The 15,834-nt window shown below is 36.6% G+C and overlaps 2 protein-coding genes across 2 annotated transcripts; one reads left to right on the top strand and one right to left on the bottom strand.

Annotated features, from left to right (window-relative positions):
• Positions 1-3,482: 3,482 nt before the first annotated feature.
• LOC109179651 (stem-specific protein TSJT1-like) lies at positions 3,483-5,062 on the bottom strand. Its single transcript, XM_019329144.1, has 3 exons — positions 4,518-5,062; positions 4,202-4,322; positions 3,483-3,838 (listed from the first exon to the last, which is right to left on the bottom strand). Exons 1-3 carry the CDS (start codon positions 4,971-4,973, stop codon positions 3,654-3,656), a joined length of 762 nt encoding a protein of 253 aa, XP_019184689.1. The 5' UTR covers positions 4,974-5,062; the 3' UTR covers positions 3,483-3,653.
• Positions 5,063-10,854: 5,792 nt separating this feature from the next.
• On the top strand, positions 10,855-11,646 carry LOC109179615 (vegetative cell wall protein gp1-like). Its single transcript, XM_019329112.1, has one exon. It carries the CDS (start codon positions 10,855-10,857, stop codon positions 11,644-11,646), a length of 792 nt encoding a protein of 263 aa, XP_019184657.1.
• The last annotated feature ends 4,188 nt before the right edge of the window (positions 11,647-15,834 follow it).

Raw genomic sequence — 15,834 nt, forward strand, 5'->3', positions numbered from 1 at the left:
TTCAATTCTATTGTAAATAAATATGTGTAGACATTAATTAATAAACTTGTAGTTATACTGAAATTCTATATATTGTGTATATATTGGATTGAAGGATAAATAACAAATGATTGATGATTCTCTCTGATCTCATTTACTTCCCTACAATTAGAATGATACAATTGTTCAGACGAGAATACGTCTGATTTAACAACACGTTATCAGTATGAATGCTCAGATTTCAGGTACCTCAGTACAACTTGAACTTGTGAAACAGTCTTCTGAACCACCAAACTTGAATGCATCATTAGTCAAGCAATGTGAACTTAAAAGTTAAATAGACTTTTTCAAAAATTGTAACTTAAACCAATTTTAAAAAAACAGAGCTTATTACTAGCTGATAGCAAGGTGATAGGCAGCAGAAGTCTTCAAGATTTTGTAGCTTATTTTAAGTTTTCAATCATCTTAAAGATGTATTAGCGTGTGTATATAACTGTTTCAATTTGTTGAAATATAAGAGTATAAAGTAAAGAGATTCAGAGAGAGAGAAAGAGATAATGAAATAGTAGTTCGACAACTTTTTACTTCTCTCTTCTCTTTAACGTCCAACGAAGATTTTACTAGTATCTTTTCAAAAATACAAGTGAACTGATCATACAGTGTATCCGCAAAGCACTATTGATCTCAATAATGTTCATTCGATTCGGATGTCCCCTCTAATCTTCAACACTAATCTCCACTCCAAGGGTCAACCACAAAGTCGCCTTTAAGTAACTGATCACGACAATGAATCTGGATAATTCACAAGGAAGCTCTAAGTGGCTCTGGATATATGAACTATGAAAGCTTCAAGTATCTATCTCTAAAATTGCACAGTGATTCAACAATAACAAAGTAATTCAGTCTTTTTGAGCTTTGGAGTCTTCTATTTATACGATAAAAGTGATGGTAGACTGGTAATCTTCTAGAATTTCTTAATTAATATGTTATCCCAGCGCAACAGGTGTCCAACTCCGCCACTAATAACTCCAATGTGCTACAAATGTACTTTTGTCATTTTCTGTAATGACTTTTTGTCCTTTTCCTTAGAGTTTGCACGAATTTAAAAAGAAACCGGGCAACAATTGTCTTTTATTCCTCCCATGGCTAGGAGAAATCAAGATGTTTTCATCTTAACTGCTTTTGAAATCTTTGCTGGCGGTTTACTTTATGATTTCTCCGGATGGTGAAGTAACTTAATTAGGACTTCTTTTGAAGACAAATTGAGGACCTAGTAAGTAGGCGTCTGCTAGTACATTATGCTGGTCAGCGTCTTGCTGGTACACTGAGCTTGTCAGCTTAATTATATTCATATCGACCAACCAAATGTTGTACGTTTTGTTTGAGTGGAGCAATCTATAACCACGATCTCTATCGGAACTTCAAAATTATTAGGTGGAGTGATTGAAATGAGGTTTGTGTGAAAAGTGTATTTTGTTGATGTGAGATATGAGATAGAGAACAAATTAAATTTGAGTGTTTAATTAGCTCTTAACAAATGCACCATTGATGGAGAAAATAGATTTCTCCATAGAAAAATATGAATAGTATAAAGTGATAAAGTATTTGCAGGAAATTGATAAATAAGCAGTACCCAAGGATATTTAACTATGGAAATCACAACGGTAAAAATCACGGGCCTTTTAGACTAAGCCAAGTCGAAATCCACTATATGTATTGCAGGTACATGTACAAAAGCATCCATGGCCATGGAGTGGAAGGAGAAAAGTACGCAGAAGCACTAGTACAGTAAACCACATCAACTACACCTTTAAAAGGGTTTCCACTACACCTGTACAAGTGTAGCGAAATCCAGTGTCGCTGAAAGTGCCTAGCTTTCTGCTACACCTACAGCGTGTGTAGCGGAAAGTCATTTTTTTAAAAAAAAAATTATGACTTTCCGCTACACCCGCTACAGGGCGGGTGTAGCGGAAAGCATTTTAAAAAAAAATAAAATTATTACAGAGGGTGTCGCGAAAAGTTACCTTTAAAAAATTATATATATATATATATATATATATATATATATATATATATATATATATATATATATATATATATATATACATTATACGAAGAAAATCAAAATACGTAAACTATATCAAAGTACAATACAATACAAGGATAACTCAAGAAAATCAATTAATTGTGAAGATATGTATATAATAAACCCTAAATACTTATAAATACAACATATCTTTCTGTACTAAAATACAATAGATTGATCAATAATAAGATATTCCCAAAAGTATTGCTAGAACAATAAATAGCATGTCCAGAAGGTAAACATATAAGCCATTACTAAGTGAGTCCAGAATCTGCAATAAATGTCAAGTGAAAAACATAATGAAAATTTATTTAGGCAAAATTTGAGCACAGTAAGTATGGAACTACATACACAATTAAGTACTCTTCCTGTCCTAAAATATTGTCATGCTTGCAGTGGATCTCTAAAACAAATACTAAAATTCATTTGAAGAGAATTCCTATAGGGCTTCACATGTATATTTCCACATAGAATGCAAGAGAACAGATTATTAAACTATACATCTTTTGTACTAAAACATGCAAGAATCTAAGACAACTCTTATATTTGCTTCCTCTACTTGTTTTTGCATTGAATGCAATGCCTCCTGTAGCTTTGCAATGTCTCCTCTAATTCAGTCCCAATTTTCAGACACAAACTGCAATATGAGGTAATTGATGGATATATATAGAAACTAGAAAGATAAACAAAAAAACATGTTCAATAATTTGGCTTCTATATATAGATATCTTTAAAACTTTTCAAGTGAAAAAACTTACATGAGGTTTCACTCATGATCAACACCACCACCTCCTATGCCCACAACTAATCAATACCATCATTCTATTTAATCTTATTATCCCACCTTGAGATCCTTCTGCAGGACAAGTCATGAGAGCTTAAAATGAGCTGTAGGACCATCAGGTAGTCCTATGATGAGTAGAGCATCTATTGGGGGAAAGCAAGTCAAATAACTAATCAATAAAAAGCATCAAAATTGAATAGCAGTTACAGTCAGTAGAAATATATGAAGAGTTAAAATTAGAAGCAACAAAAGTAATATGGCTCAGAATACAAACTTGGTTCCCAACGATTAGTGTGTACAACGATAATGGAAGTAAAATCCCTTCCTTTTGTATGTCTTAAGACATACAAATTATTACGACTAATGAGCCTGGCACGGTCTGTTGATCCCTGAGCCTTTATATAAAGTAACCCGTTTGAAGTTTCAACTTCCCTTAATCCTCCCTACTTTCTCGCCATAACTTCTTCTTCCTCTTACTAATAATAATAATAATATAAGAAATATTATATTATTCCAGCAATACCCATCTTCATCTATCCTTTGCTGTACATTCATCTCTTTCTTCAAATTCACCATTCTAGGTAGATTCACTCGGTGGCACTCTGTTAGTTTAAATTTTGTTTGAGAGACTTATTGCAGCAATGTGATGCAATTGATTGACAATATACCACGATTGATTACATTCAAAGAAACAAAAGTACATTTTGTGAAACAAGTACTATAAACCTCAATCAAAACAAAAGAATCAAAGGAAACACTACCTAATCAAACTCAAAACAGAATTTTTGTTGTTGCTGCATGCCATCAAAGAGTCCAGTTAGCTTCACTTCCAACCCTTGGCATTATTGTGTTAACTACCTTGGAGTAATGATCAACTTTGAAGTCAGCTCCACACATTGCTCCTTCACTGTCAACTCTTGCCATTGCCTTCATCTGCTTCATTGGATGCTCAAAGCTCATCAACCCTCTTTCACTGTGATACATGCAACCTGCACCCATCCATTGTCAACTCATTATATATAGGAAACTTCTAAGCTCCTAATCGACTCTGATGACTTTTGTACTGAATCCAAACATTATGCTATTTGGATCTTTAATCATTTTGGTGTCGATTTAGAAATTATCATAAATCTAGTACAGTGTGCAAGATCACTACTGGAAATTATGGAATTTCCGACCACTTGAAAGTGATCTTAAATCAAGTCGAAAACCTTGTTCCGATCACTTTTGGTATCCGAAAAATCCTTTGTTGCTATTTCCGATCACCTTTTGCTTTCGACTTGACTTAAGATTACTTTCAAGTGGTTGGAAATTTCATAATTTCCAGTAGTGAATTTTGGGCTAATACATACCATGGGGGAATGGGGCGAATGACTTGGCGCAACTTGCTTTCATGAGTGCCACATTGTCAGAGATCATTATAGATCCATCCTCTGCAATGCCCCAGTAGAGCTTCACTGATTCATTAGCACCCTGTCCACAATACCAGGCCAACACAGAAGTTAGTTAATTGTTATACCATGGACCAGGGCCCATCTTGCACCTGGACACTGGTTCAAAAATTAGATGTCTACAATTAACATATATTTTGTACATGTAATTATTGTGTCTGTAAATAAATTAAAGTCGCATAATTTCAAGATTTGAAGGGGTGGGAATTGAACTTACTAGAGCAGCAAAAACTGTTCCAGCTTTGTGATCAAAAATCACAAACCCAAAGCTGCCTTCCAGATCCTTGAGGACTTGATGGGCAGGGTAGGGGCCTCTATCTCGGAGGGTCTGATATGCTTGGGTCACAAGCATGGCCTCATTGGCCCCCTTTGATAACCCATATTGCCTGTTGAGTGAACACAGATTGTGCAGGCTCCCCAAGAAGATGCAGTACATGTCATTCACCCCACAGAACAACCTCTGCTGTACGAGGTTTGAACAAGGTTGAGCAGAGGAATATGCCAGAAATGCCTTATCACCAAATCCTAGAGAAAACCCATTGCTGGGATTCGCAGATAAGAAATTGTTGATAGCCTCTTGAGGTGGGACAACCTTCATAGATGACCCCAATGAGGCTGGGCTACTTAGCTCCTTTGGTGGATTCACCAACTCTTTCTGGAAAATTGCCAACATTTTCTTCTTCTTTCTTCTTCTTGCAAATTTGCAAAATACTCTAAAAGGAACAATATAATGTATGTTTGCGACGACTGAATATGGTATTGGTTTTGGTTAATTTGTTGCAGAATTTATAGGAATGAATGAGAAGGAAGAGAATCATATTCCACGTTTCAACTTTATCCATTTGGATATATTAGTTAACGCGTGGATTTCTTTTTTCTTAAATAAACAACACAACTACTGCAGCTAGATAGGCCATGTGGCCAATTATATTAGTTTTCATTTTCAATAATAAAAAATTGGGATAAGGGTCAAATAGACCATCAAAGTGCAATTAGCCTCTCAAACAAAAAAATATATATATATAAAATTCAATTAAACCCTTAAACTTACTAAAAGTGTGCAATTACCTTTTTTAACAATTTATCAAAAAAGTAACAAGTTAATTTTGCTTGCTTGGCATCTACATGACATTTTATTTAAATATTTTTTTTTAAAAAAAAAAACATAAAAGAAAATAATTGCCAACGGATTCGTCCGTTCGATGCCGGCGAATTCGTTCGTTAGACACTTCGGATAAGCTCGTTGGCTGCGGTGGTGACGGATAAACTCGCTAGCTTCTCTTCTCTGTTCATGGAGAAGCCAGCGAGCTTCTCCGTCTAAATGGAAACAATAGTGGAAAATGTAACGGAAGTTATAATGGTAGGGGTATGTTTGTCCAAAATATTTTAATGTACAACCTTTATTGCATAATGTATAAAAAAAACTTAATGGAAAAAACGGACATAAATGAGAGGTATAACTTTCATTCACACTTATTATGTTTTTAGATTATTGTTCTCATAATTACTATTATACACTTTTTTTCCGCACAACTTGTGAATCGATATAATTAAATTTAGAGTTAATTCCACCAGAGATCCCTTGTTTTTTTGTGGCAATTTCAAATTTAGTCACAGACTATCGTTTTTATCATTTAACATCACTAAAATTATTTTTTGAACACTTTTAGTCTTCCTCATGACTCTTCCAATTTTTAGTAAGGACATTTTTGTCTATTCATATTTTTATTTTGTTATTTTTCATGTTTCAACTGGTTTAATTGGTTTAGAAATTTACTAAAAACCGGTTGAAAAATATGGTTATTAAAAATCAGAGGTTACTTAAAGTTCTAAACCAATTAAACTTGCTAAAATTGAAAAAATAACAAAAGAAAAATATGAAAAAACAAAATTGCCCTTACTAAAAATAGAAAAGTCATAGAGAAAGACAAATGTTAAATGAAAAAAATATAGTCTCAAATTAAATTTAAAATTACAACCAAAGACAAGAAAATTTTTGTGGAATTAACTCTTAAATTTAATATGTTATGTTTTGGGAGGTACGAGGAATTGGTCAAGACTTTGAGATCTTATCCACAACCACAACAGTAACACGACGGATTGAAATTGGCACATATCCTAGTCAGCACATCGTATTCTGTCTGATCGTTATGATAGAATTGCTGACTTATGGCATGCACACACGTAATCGTCTAGTTAACTTTATTCCCCTGGAGAAATACTAAAATATTTTTAAAATAAAATATAATTTATACTCCGTACTTTTTTTTTTTTTGTGTGTACTATTGATTCTATTATTTAGAGGTGTATTCCAGCTATATTTTTATAAATTTTTAAATATTTTTATGACTTTAAAAGTCTGATGATACTTGATTTAAACATTTAAAATTTTTTAAAAGTCTATTTGTTTTCGATACAAACTTTTAAAAAGTTTTAAAGTTCGTTAGTATTTGATTTAGACTTTTAGGGTGTGTATTCAATCAAGGCTTTTATAAATTTTTAAAAACATTTAACAACTTTAAAAGTTTAATTGTATTCGTTAAAAGTTTAATTGAATTCAATATAACTTTTAAAACACTTTAAAGGTCTAATAGTATCCGATTCAATCTTTTAATTAGTCTTTAAAAAAGTACTCGTATTCGATTCAGATCTTTATGGAGTCTTTAAAAATCTACTTGTAATAAAAAACTTATTAACTTTTATATATAGACACTATAATAATAGAATTTCTGTAGACTTTTATTCACATATATAAATAGTTGAAATTCAAACTTCGAACCCCAAACTTTTCAACTTTCTTTACATACTTTTTTCTCTATCTAAAATAGACAAGCTTTTCATCTATTCCTATCAATTTTTATGGTATGTTTCAAAATTTTCATAAATAATTATATACTTTTAAATTTTTTCTTTTTATTTTCACACATATCTATAAAAATAAGTAGTAAAATTTTTATTATTTTTTCAAATGACAACTATATAGGTTTTGCTACGGCCTCTTGTTGGCACATTTTTTAATTTGTCTTATACTAGTTGATTTACCATACTTATTAGACTCATTTAATGTTTATTGAGTTCATATTTTTAGTTAGAATAGGTATGCATACTATCTACTTTGATCACTTGCACACTTGCACTAACCTAAAAATTTGAATTTAGAGGGTGTTTGATAGTCAAGATCAAATTTTCTTGGAAATTTAAGACGTGAAAAATAATTTTCACCTTTAGATCAACTAGAAATCTAATTCCATAGATATTAAAGAAAGTAAATCTAGCTTAGGAGATAGGATTATTTTTTTCGAGTGATTGGGAATGTATAAAATTTATTCATTCATGTATTTATCTCTTTATTTTTGGTGCCAAGTTAAAAGCCTTTGTTATAAATAAATAAAAAAATTTCTCAAACCGTTTAGCCCGTGTTCTAGTGGGTTGGGTGGGAGAAATCCCAACTCAACCCGTTTTATCCGGATTAAAGGGGCTGGCCTTGATTTACTTGTTTAATTGCTTTGCTCTCTTGCATTCTTTATTTGCAAATTCTTTACACCATGATAATTTCTCTCTTTAAATCTGGTAAGTGACAAGCTCTAGCTTCTCTTCATCTCGCTTAAACACCTCAACGCTTCCAAATTTGTCTAGAGTTGTCAAAACATGCCCAACCCCTCCGTTTAACCCGTGTTCTAGCGGGTTGGGTGGGAGAAATCCCAACCCAACCCGTTTAACCAGGATTTTATCCGGATTAAACGGGCTGGCCTTTTTTTTTTTTTTTTTTAATATTAATTGACTAAAGAGGCCCACGGACATTTCCCATTTTCCCCTAAAAATAAAAATCCCTAGTTCTTTGCATTCTCTGCAAAGTGCGAAGCACCGAAGCCGCGAAAGCGAAGGCCGAAGAAAACTGTCGACGACCTGCGACCAGGCGAACCAGCGACCGGCGACCTCTGACCTGCGCGCTGCCAGTGGCGGTTTAGTGTTCTGCGACCTCAGAAGTCTCCCGGTCTCTCTGCGAAGGCTAAGCTCTGTCGTCTCCCGTTCTCGACTTTTTGGAAGAAAATTAGTCCTAGAAACGTAATGTATATTAAGCATTAGTTGTGGTTCACATGTTTAGTCTAATTGATTAAGTCTGTTTAGTTATATTTTATCTCCTGTAGAATAGGTGTGGAGTGATTGCTAGTATTTCCACTATTTATACTCTGGGTTGTACTATGGTTGATGATGGAATACACATTATTTTCTCATTCTCACATGGTATCCAGAGCCTAACTCTCACGAGATTGTTTTTTTTTTTCTTTTCCTCTCCAATTCAATCTTATGGCGATAACGTCCACAACTGTGATCGTTCAATTGTCCGCCCCGACTAACTTCTCGATCTGCCTCACCGATGTGAATTTTCCAGTGTGGCGTCGCCAAGTTCGTTCGACCCTCACCGGTCTTGACTTGTTGGGTTATATTGATGGCACTGTTAAGGAGCCTGCTGCATTCCTTGATGTTGCATCAACAACGACAAACCCAGCTCATACGAATTGGGTACGGCAAGATCAGATAATTCTTGCTGCTCTTCTTGGTAGCTGCACAGACACCATTCAACCAGTTATATCCTCTGCCACTACAGTCGCAGATGCATGGTCCTGTCTTACGGCCAGTTATGCTAGCTCCTTAAAATGACGGATTATATCCATCAAAGCAAAGCTGGTCAGAAATCCACGTGGGTCCCGGACGATTTCAGAATTTCTTCAAGACATGAAATCTGTTGCTGATGACTTGGCTTTAGCCCAACACCCTATCTCGAATGAGGATCTTGTTGTTCATGCCATCACCCAATTAGGTGATGAGTTTCATCTAATCATGGCAGCGATTCAAGTACGTGAACCAGCGGTTACTTACGCTGAGCTTGGTACTATTCTGACCGAATACGAACGCACAATGAAACAGTGCACCGACCAATCTTCGTATTTGCCCACGGTGAATGTCACCCAACGGCAAGTGCCCAAAAATGGTTTCGGCTCATTTCGTGATCAGTCTAGCAACACCAACTCCCGTAGACGCCGTGGCCGTGGTCGCGGCCAGAACTCCACTAACCGTCAAGGACGGTTCTGCAACTTCTGCGAATTCTCGGGCCATGATACCAAGTTTTGCAGGAAGCTGGCTAACTTTCTACGGGACAACAACTACCAATTCAATGACGCTCAAAATACACGTACTTCTCAACCAGTGGCCAACTCAACCACCACCACTCCCGCAACTTCCCCTCAATGGATGTTTGACAGTGGGGCTTCCCATCATGCCACACCCAGTACATCCACTTTGCATGGATTTTCTAATTACGGGGGGCCTGATGAAATAAGCTTAGGAGATGGTAAGACTTTACGTATTACTCATACTGGACACACTGTTCTTCCTGCTAAACCTCGTTCCCTGTGCCTAAGTAATGTGTTATGCGTTCCACGGTTACATACTAATCTAGTCTCTGTGTCAAAGTTATGCAAATCTAATCGAGTTTCTGTCGAAGTTTTTCCTACTTATTTTTTTGTGAAGGATCTAGTCACGGGGGCGCCACTTCTGCAGGGGGAGAACGTCTGTGATGTCTACTACACACCTAATAAGCAATTTTCACAAATAAATATTTCACTTCAATCTTTCGTTGCATCCTGGCATCACCGGTTTGGTCATCCTTCTAACAGAACCCTTAAGAAACTAATAAAGTGTTACGGGTTAGGTATTAAATCTGCAGACATTGAAGCATTTAATTTACCTCTTGTAATATCAACAAGAGTCATAAGTTGCCTTTTGCAGAAAACTCGTTGTCTAGTTTCAAACCTCTACAGTTACTATACACCGATGTATGGAGTACTTCTGAGAAGTCCATTGACGGTTACTCCTATTATGTTATTTTTGTAGATTTTTTTACCAAGTACATTTGGTTGTACCCCCTTAAAAAAATCTGATGTATTCTTAGTGTTCCCGCAATTTAAGCGTCTGGTCGAAAAATTCTTTGGTTACAACATTGTGTTTGTCTTTTCTGACAACGGCGGCGAATCTGTCAAGTTAATCCCGATGTTTAATTTATTTGGGATATCACACTTTACATCACCCCCACATACCCCTGAACACAACGGCACAGCTGAACGCCGGCATCGCCACATAGTTGAAACTGCTCTAGCTTTATTACACAGTGCATCTCTTCCTGTTTCGTTCTGGTCTCATGCTGTCCAAACCGCTGTATACCTCATAAATCGGCTTCCCACGCCGATTCTAAAAAATCAGTCTCTTTTTGAGTATCTCTTCCACAAATTACCAAACTTTAAAAGGCTAAAAAGTTTGGTTGCCTTTGCTTCCCTTGGTTGCGCCCTTATACACGTACCAAATTACAACCAAAATACACGCCTTGTATTTTTTTGGGATACTTAACACCCCAATCTGCTTATAAATGCTGGGATTCTATTTCTAAAAGAATGTATGTGTCTCGACACGTAAAATTTATAGAAAATATTTTTCCTGCGCAAGATGATATTTTTTCCAAGTCTACAGGTTTGGCTCGCAATTTGAAAGTCTCCAAAATGTCTTCACCAAATGTTGCATCTCCAATTTACCATCCACCCGTGCCACATCAGACACTCTTCTCGTCATTCCCAGTTAACCTCAACTCAGAGAATGCAGTGTCACCACCTCCTGAATATCAGAATGCTGCAGCCACTGGTCAGCCTACCTTCACTTCGCCTAATACCGCGTCGTCACCAGGTCCAGCGGCAGTCGCATCCTCCGTGTCGTCGCCGGTTCCAGAGTCACCCACTCATTCCCCTGCGTCGTCGTCAGTTCCGGAGTCACCCACTCATTCCTCCGCGTCGTCGTCGGTTTCGGAGTCACCCACTCCGGCCTCTGCGTCATCGCCGGAGCCAGAGTCACCTTCCCAGTCTTCCGTGTCGTGGCCGGTTGAGTCACCCTCCCAGTCTTCCGCTTCGTCGCTGGTTCCAGAGTCGCACCCTTCGCCCTCTACGTCATCACCGGCGCCGCCGTCACCTCCCCCGTTCTCCACGATGTTGGCGGCTCCAGCGTCACCTTCTGTGTCTTTCTCGTCAGAATCCTCCACTGCGTCGTCCTCTTCCTCTATGTCTGAATATATCCCAACTCCTTCACCGCCCAACAGTGTTCTAGTCTCTTCTGCAATACCTCGACGTTCCCAGCGTCTTCGAACCAAAAACCCAAAATATTATGGGGATAAATTTTTGAACTCCGCCACTGTGCATCCACTTCCTGCTTCTCTTGAACCTTCTAATGTTATGCAAGCCTTAAAAGATCCTCTATGGCGTGATGCCATGGATGATGAATTTAGCGCATTATGTCGAAACTAGATTTAGGTACTTGTTCCACGGGGTGGTCACAATCCAATAGGTTGCAAGTAGATTTATCGTATCAAACGAAAACCAGATGGTACGGTGGATCGTTACAAGGCACGCTTGGTTGCCAAAGGGTTTTTGCAGGAGTCCGGACGAGATTACTTTGAAACTTTTAGTCTGGTCATGAAACCGGTCACCATTCGAATTATTCTTACGATTGCCTTGGGTAACAGGTGGATTATCAGGCAGCTAGACGTCAACAATGCATTTTTACAGGGCACTCTATACGAAGATGTGTATATGGAGCAGCCGCCTGGATACGTTGATGTCCATAATCCGTCCTATATCTGTAAGCTTCGTAAGGCGCTGTATGGACTGAAACAAGCACCTTGTGCTTGGTACTTGGAATTGTCAAATTTCTTGATATCTGCAGGTTTTACGCGCTCAAAGGCAAATACGTCTTTGTTTGTCTATATCTTTGATGGGGTTGTGGTGAACTTCTTGGTCTATGTCGACGATATTATTCTCACTGGTAATAGTGTTGCATACTTAAATGCCTTTGTGGCTAAATTGGCCAACCGTTTTTCACTCAAGGACATCGGCCTGCTTCATCACTTTTTAGGCGTTGAGGTCATAACCACTACATTCGGTATGTTTTTATCTCAGGGACGTTATCTCGCAGATATTCTAGCTTAGTTCAAGATGGATGGTGCAAAGTCTGTGTCCACTCCAATGGCTTCTGATTCGAGGTTGCGGATGGTGAAGGCTACCGCCGTCTGATTGGGCTATTGCAGTACCTCCTCATCACCCGACCAGATGTGGCATATGTTGTTAACAAGTTGGCTCAATACATGCATGCACCGAATTTAGACCACTGGCAAGCAGCCAAACGTGTTCTCAGGTAATTAAAAGGTACAGTTCATCTTGGCTTATTACTTAAGTTTGATGCTCCCTTGCGCTTGACTGCCTTTTCTGACTCGGACTAGGGGAGTTTATGGGATGAAGGTCGCTCTACCACTGCCTATGTCGTTTATCTTGGGACTAATATCATTTCTTGGAAGTCTGCACGTCAGAAAACTGTGCCTCGGTCTTCAGCATAGGCTGAGTACCGGGCTTTAGCTCATGCTGCGACTGAGCTAGTTTAGATTCAGAACTTACTACGTGAAGCTGGTATTCGCTTGCATCAACCACCGTCCCTATTGTGTGATAACTTGGGTGCTACATATGTTTGTAAGAATCCGATTTTTTCACTCCCAGATGAAGCATTTTGCTTTAGATTATTTCTTTGCCAGGGATATGGTTGCTGAAGGTTTGCTATCCGTTCGGCATATCCCCTCTTGTGATTAGGTGGCATATGTCCTGACAAAGCCGTTGGGGCGTGCTCTGTTTCAGAAGTTTCGGTCCAAGATTGGTGTAGCTGATGGTTCCTCCATCTTGCGGGGGCGTATTAAGCATTAGTTGTGGTTCACATGTTTAGTCTATTTGATTAAGTCTGTATAGTTATATTTTATCTCCTGTAGAATAGGTGTGGAGTTATTGCTAGTATTTCCACTATTTATACTCTGGGTTATACTGTGGTTGATGATGGAATACACATTATTTTCTCATTCTCACAATGTATAACTTTTTTTTTTTTTTAAGTGTGTGTTTAGAAAAGTGAATTAGCATCTCAAGGCAAGAAATTCATTTATTTTCTCTGGGATTTTAACCGTGTATCACTGTAGTGCTACGTCGATGCTTATGGGCTATGTCTTGAAATGGTCGTAAACTCACCCACAGAGTTAGAATCTAAACCTTGTTGAATGTTGATTGTTGATTTTTGTGTTGAAACTAGAAATCTTTAAATATAAATACTAATTTTGTTTGTTAGGAATTTAGAATATTAGATAAATAGACAAGTGTGTGAATAATAAATTAATAATAACAATTTTTGTAATTAATTATTTAATTTTTTTTAGGACGGGCTGGGTTGTAATCCCAACCAGTGTAAAAAAACGAGCCTGGCCCGTTTGTGGTCTAACTCGAGACGGATTAGTCTGTACGTGCTGGATTGGCCCATTTCGATAGCTCTGAATTTGTCATCTTTGAATTCGACATTCGGGGAATCTTCATTCCCTATCTTTTTTTCCATGCACCGCTATATCTACAAAGTGTTTTCACTAGAAACCTTCGGAGAAAGAAAGTCATATGACGGCTTAACCTCGGCCGAACCGAAATCATGACCGCCAGACGATTGGGTTTTGTTATTTTGTTTTTTTTCCCTTGTTTTCTAGAATTACATGCCTTGTTTTTTTGTTTTATTTTTTCCAAGACTTTTTGCCCTTATTTTTTCAGTATTATATGCTTTGTTTGTCCAATCATATCGTGAAACTTTGTTGGAATTTGATGTCGAGTTTATACTTGGTTTTTGCGTTTTTGATTTGTTTAATTTCTGTAATTTGATTTTTATTTTATTTTATTTTTAGAGATTTTCGTATGGGATTTGCCTGATGCGTGAAGCATTTTTTTGCAAATAAAAAAAATTATTATTATTATTTTAAAATGGGCCTCCGCGACAGCTTAGAAACGGTTGCAGATACCTTTTATTTATTTTATAAAAATGTACTAATAATCCGCGACAGTTCGTTTTTAATAACAGTTGTGGATGTTCAACATTTTTCAATTTCACAATGGTCGCGGAAAGTCTAAGTCTTTCTGTGACCCTACGATCCGCGTTTTACAATTGTAGCAGATAAGCTATACTATACTTAGTGATTTGGGCTATGTTATTTGGCTAATTAATTTAATTATTTGATAAAAATTTATTCAAATTATATTTTAATTTAAAATATTATAATTGTAATAGGATCATGAACCTGAGCATAGTAATGGCTAAATACTTTTTAGATAATTCATTATATCATCTCAAATGTTTATTTATTTATTTATTTATTTATTTTGAGATAATGTCAAAGAGTTTGAAATGAAGTGGAAGTTTCACATTTTCTTTCCTATTAATAGAGGCATTCATTTCATCACATTGAAGTTCTACAGATCAGAGTTCTCTCGACATTCATCTTGAAATTGACGTTTCATATCGAAACTGTTTGATGAGCCACCCGCATTTTAGACGATATGATAGTTGTTGTGACCCAATTTTTGGAATTTTAATATATACATATATACAATTTTTTTTGTGTGTGTTTACAATTTAAATAAATATACACCATTTTGGACCATAATAATTTACACTGCTAACTTTATAATAAGAAAATTTTACAATATTTGCAACACTTTTTACAGACACAACAAGACTTTTCAGGATCAATTAAGCAGTAAGAACTTTTAGATAAGTAGCACAACTTATATAGTTTTACCAAAGGATCGACGATAATCAATAAAGGCGATGTTCTGTAAATAGTTGTTAGCTGATTTTTGGGTTAGAGATTATAACAAGTTGATAATATTAACTGATTGTAGAAATGTGTTTAGTAAATTAACTGTTTGTTGATAGCTATTTGATAATTTCGTTCTTTTCTTAAAAAGCTAATTGAAAAAATTGATTTGAGTAACTTTTTGAATTTTAGCATTTTAAAATTACAAAAAGTTGATTAACCAAACACTTATATTGATTCTTAACCAAGTCAAACAGTTAATAATGATCAAATAAACTAAAATCGACTGATATGCAAACTATTTTACCAAACATGAACAAAGTCTTTTGCCCATCATCATTCTCGGCTATTTTTGCCTTTCGTAAATTGGCACATTATCCAAGGGATAACATTATTAATATTTAACATTATTACAACCACTAACACTATTAATATATTGTAATATTTTAAATAAATATGCAACATTTTAGACCATAATAATTTACAATAGAGAAAATTACACTTTTGGTAAGAGTGTTTGTCGATCAATGGAATTTGCAGAGTTATTGTTGTGTCCAATTTTCGTTCCCAAATTGGAGTGAGAACTGAGACGGAGATTCTGATTGGAAGCCAAAATTCAGACCTTCGGTAGAGGAATCTTCAGTCATTTGATCGAGGACTCCGATGGACTACCTCGCTGCCTGAGGGGGGTGGGGGGGGGGGGGGGGAGCAGCGACAGTTTCGCAGGGAACCCAAGCCCGCCTTCGTCGGACTACCTCGCTGCAATGCCAAAGCTTCCCGTCATCGACCCAAAACCAGCAACGCGGATATGAAACAGCGGCAACCGGGA

Source organism: Ipomoea nil, unplaced genomic scaffold, assembly GCF_001879475.1.
Source record: "Ipomoea nil cultivar Tokyo-kokei standard unplaced genomic scaffold, Asagao_1.1 scaffold0937, whole genome shotgun sequence".
Classification (NCBI taxonomy): domain Eukaryota; kingdom Viridiplantae; phylum Streptophyta; class Magnoliopsida; order Solanales; family Convolvulaceae; genus Ipomoea; species Ipomoea nil.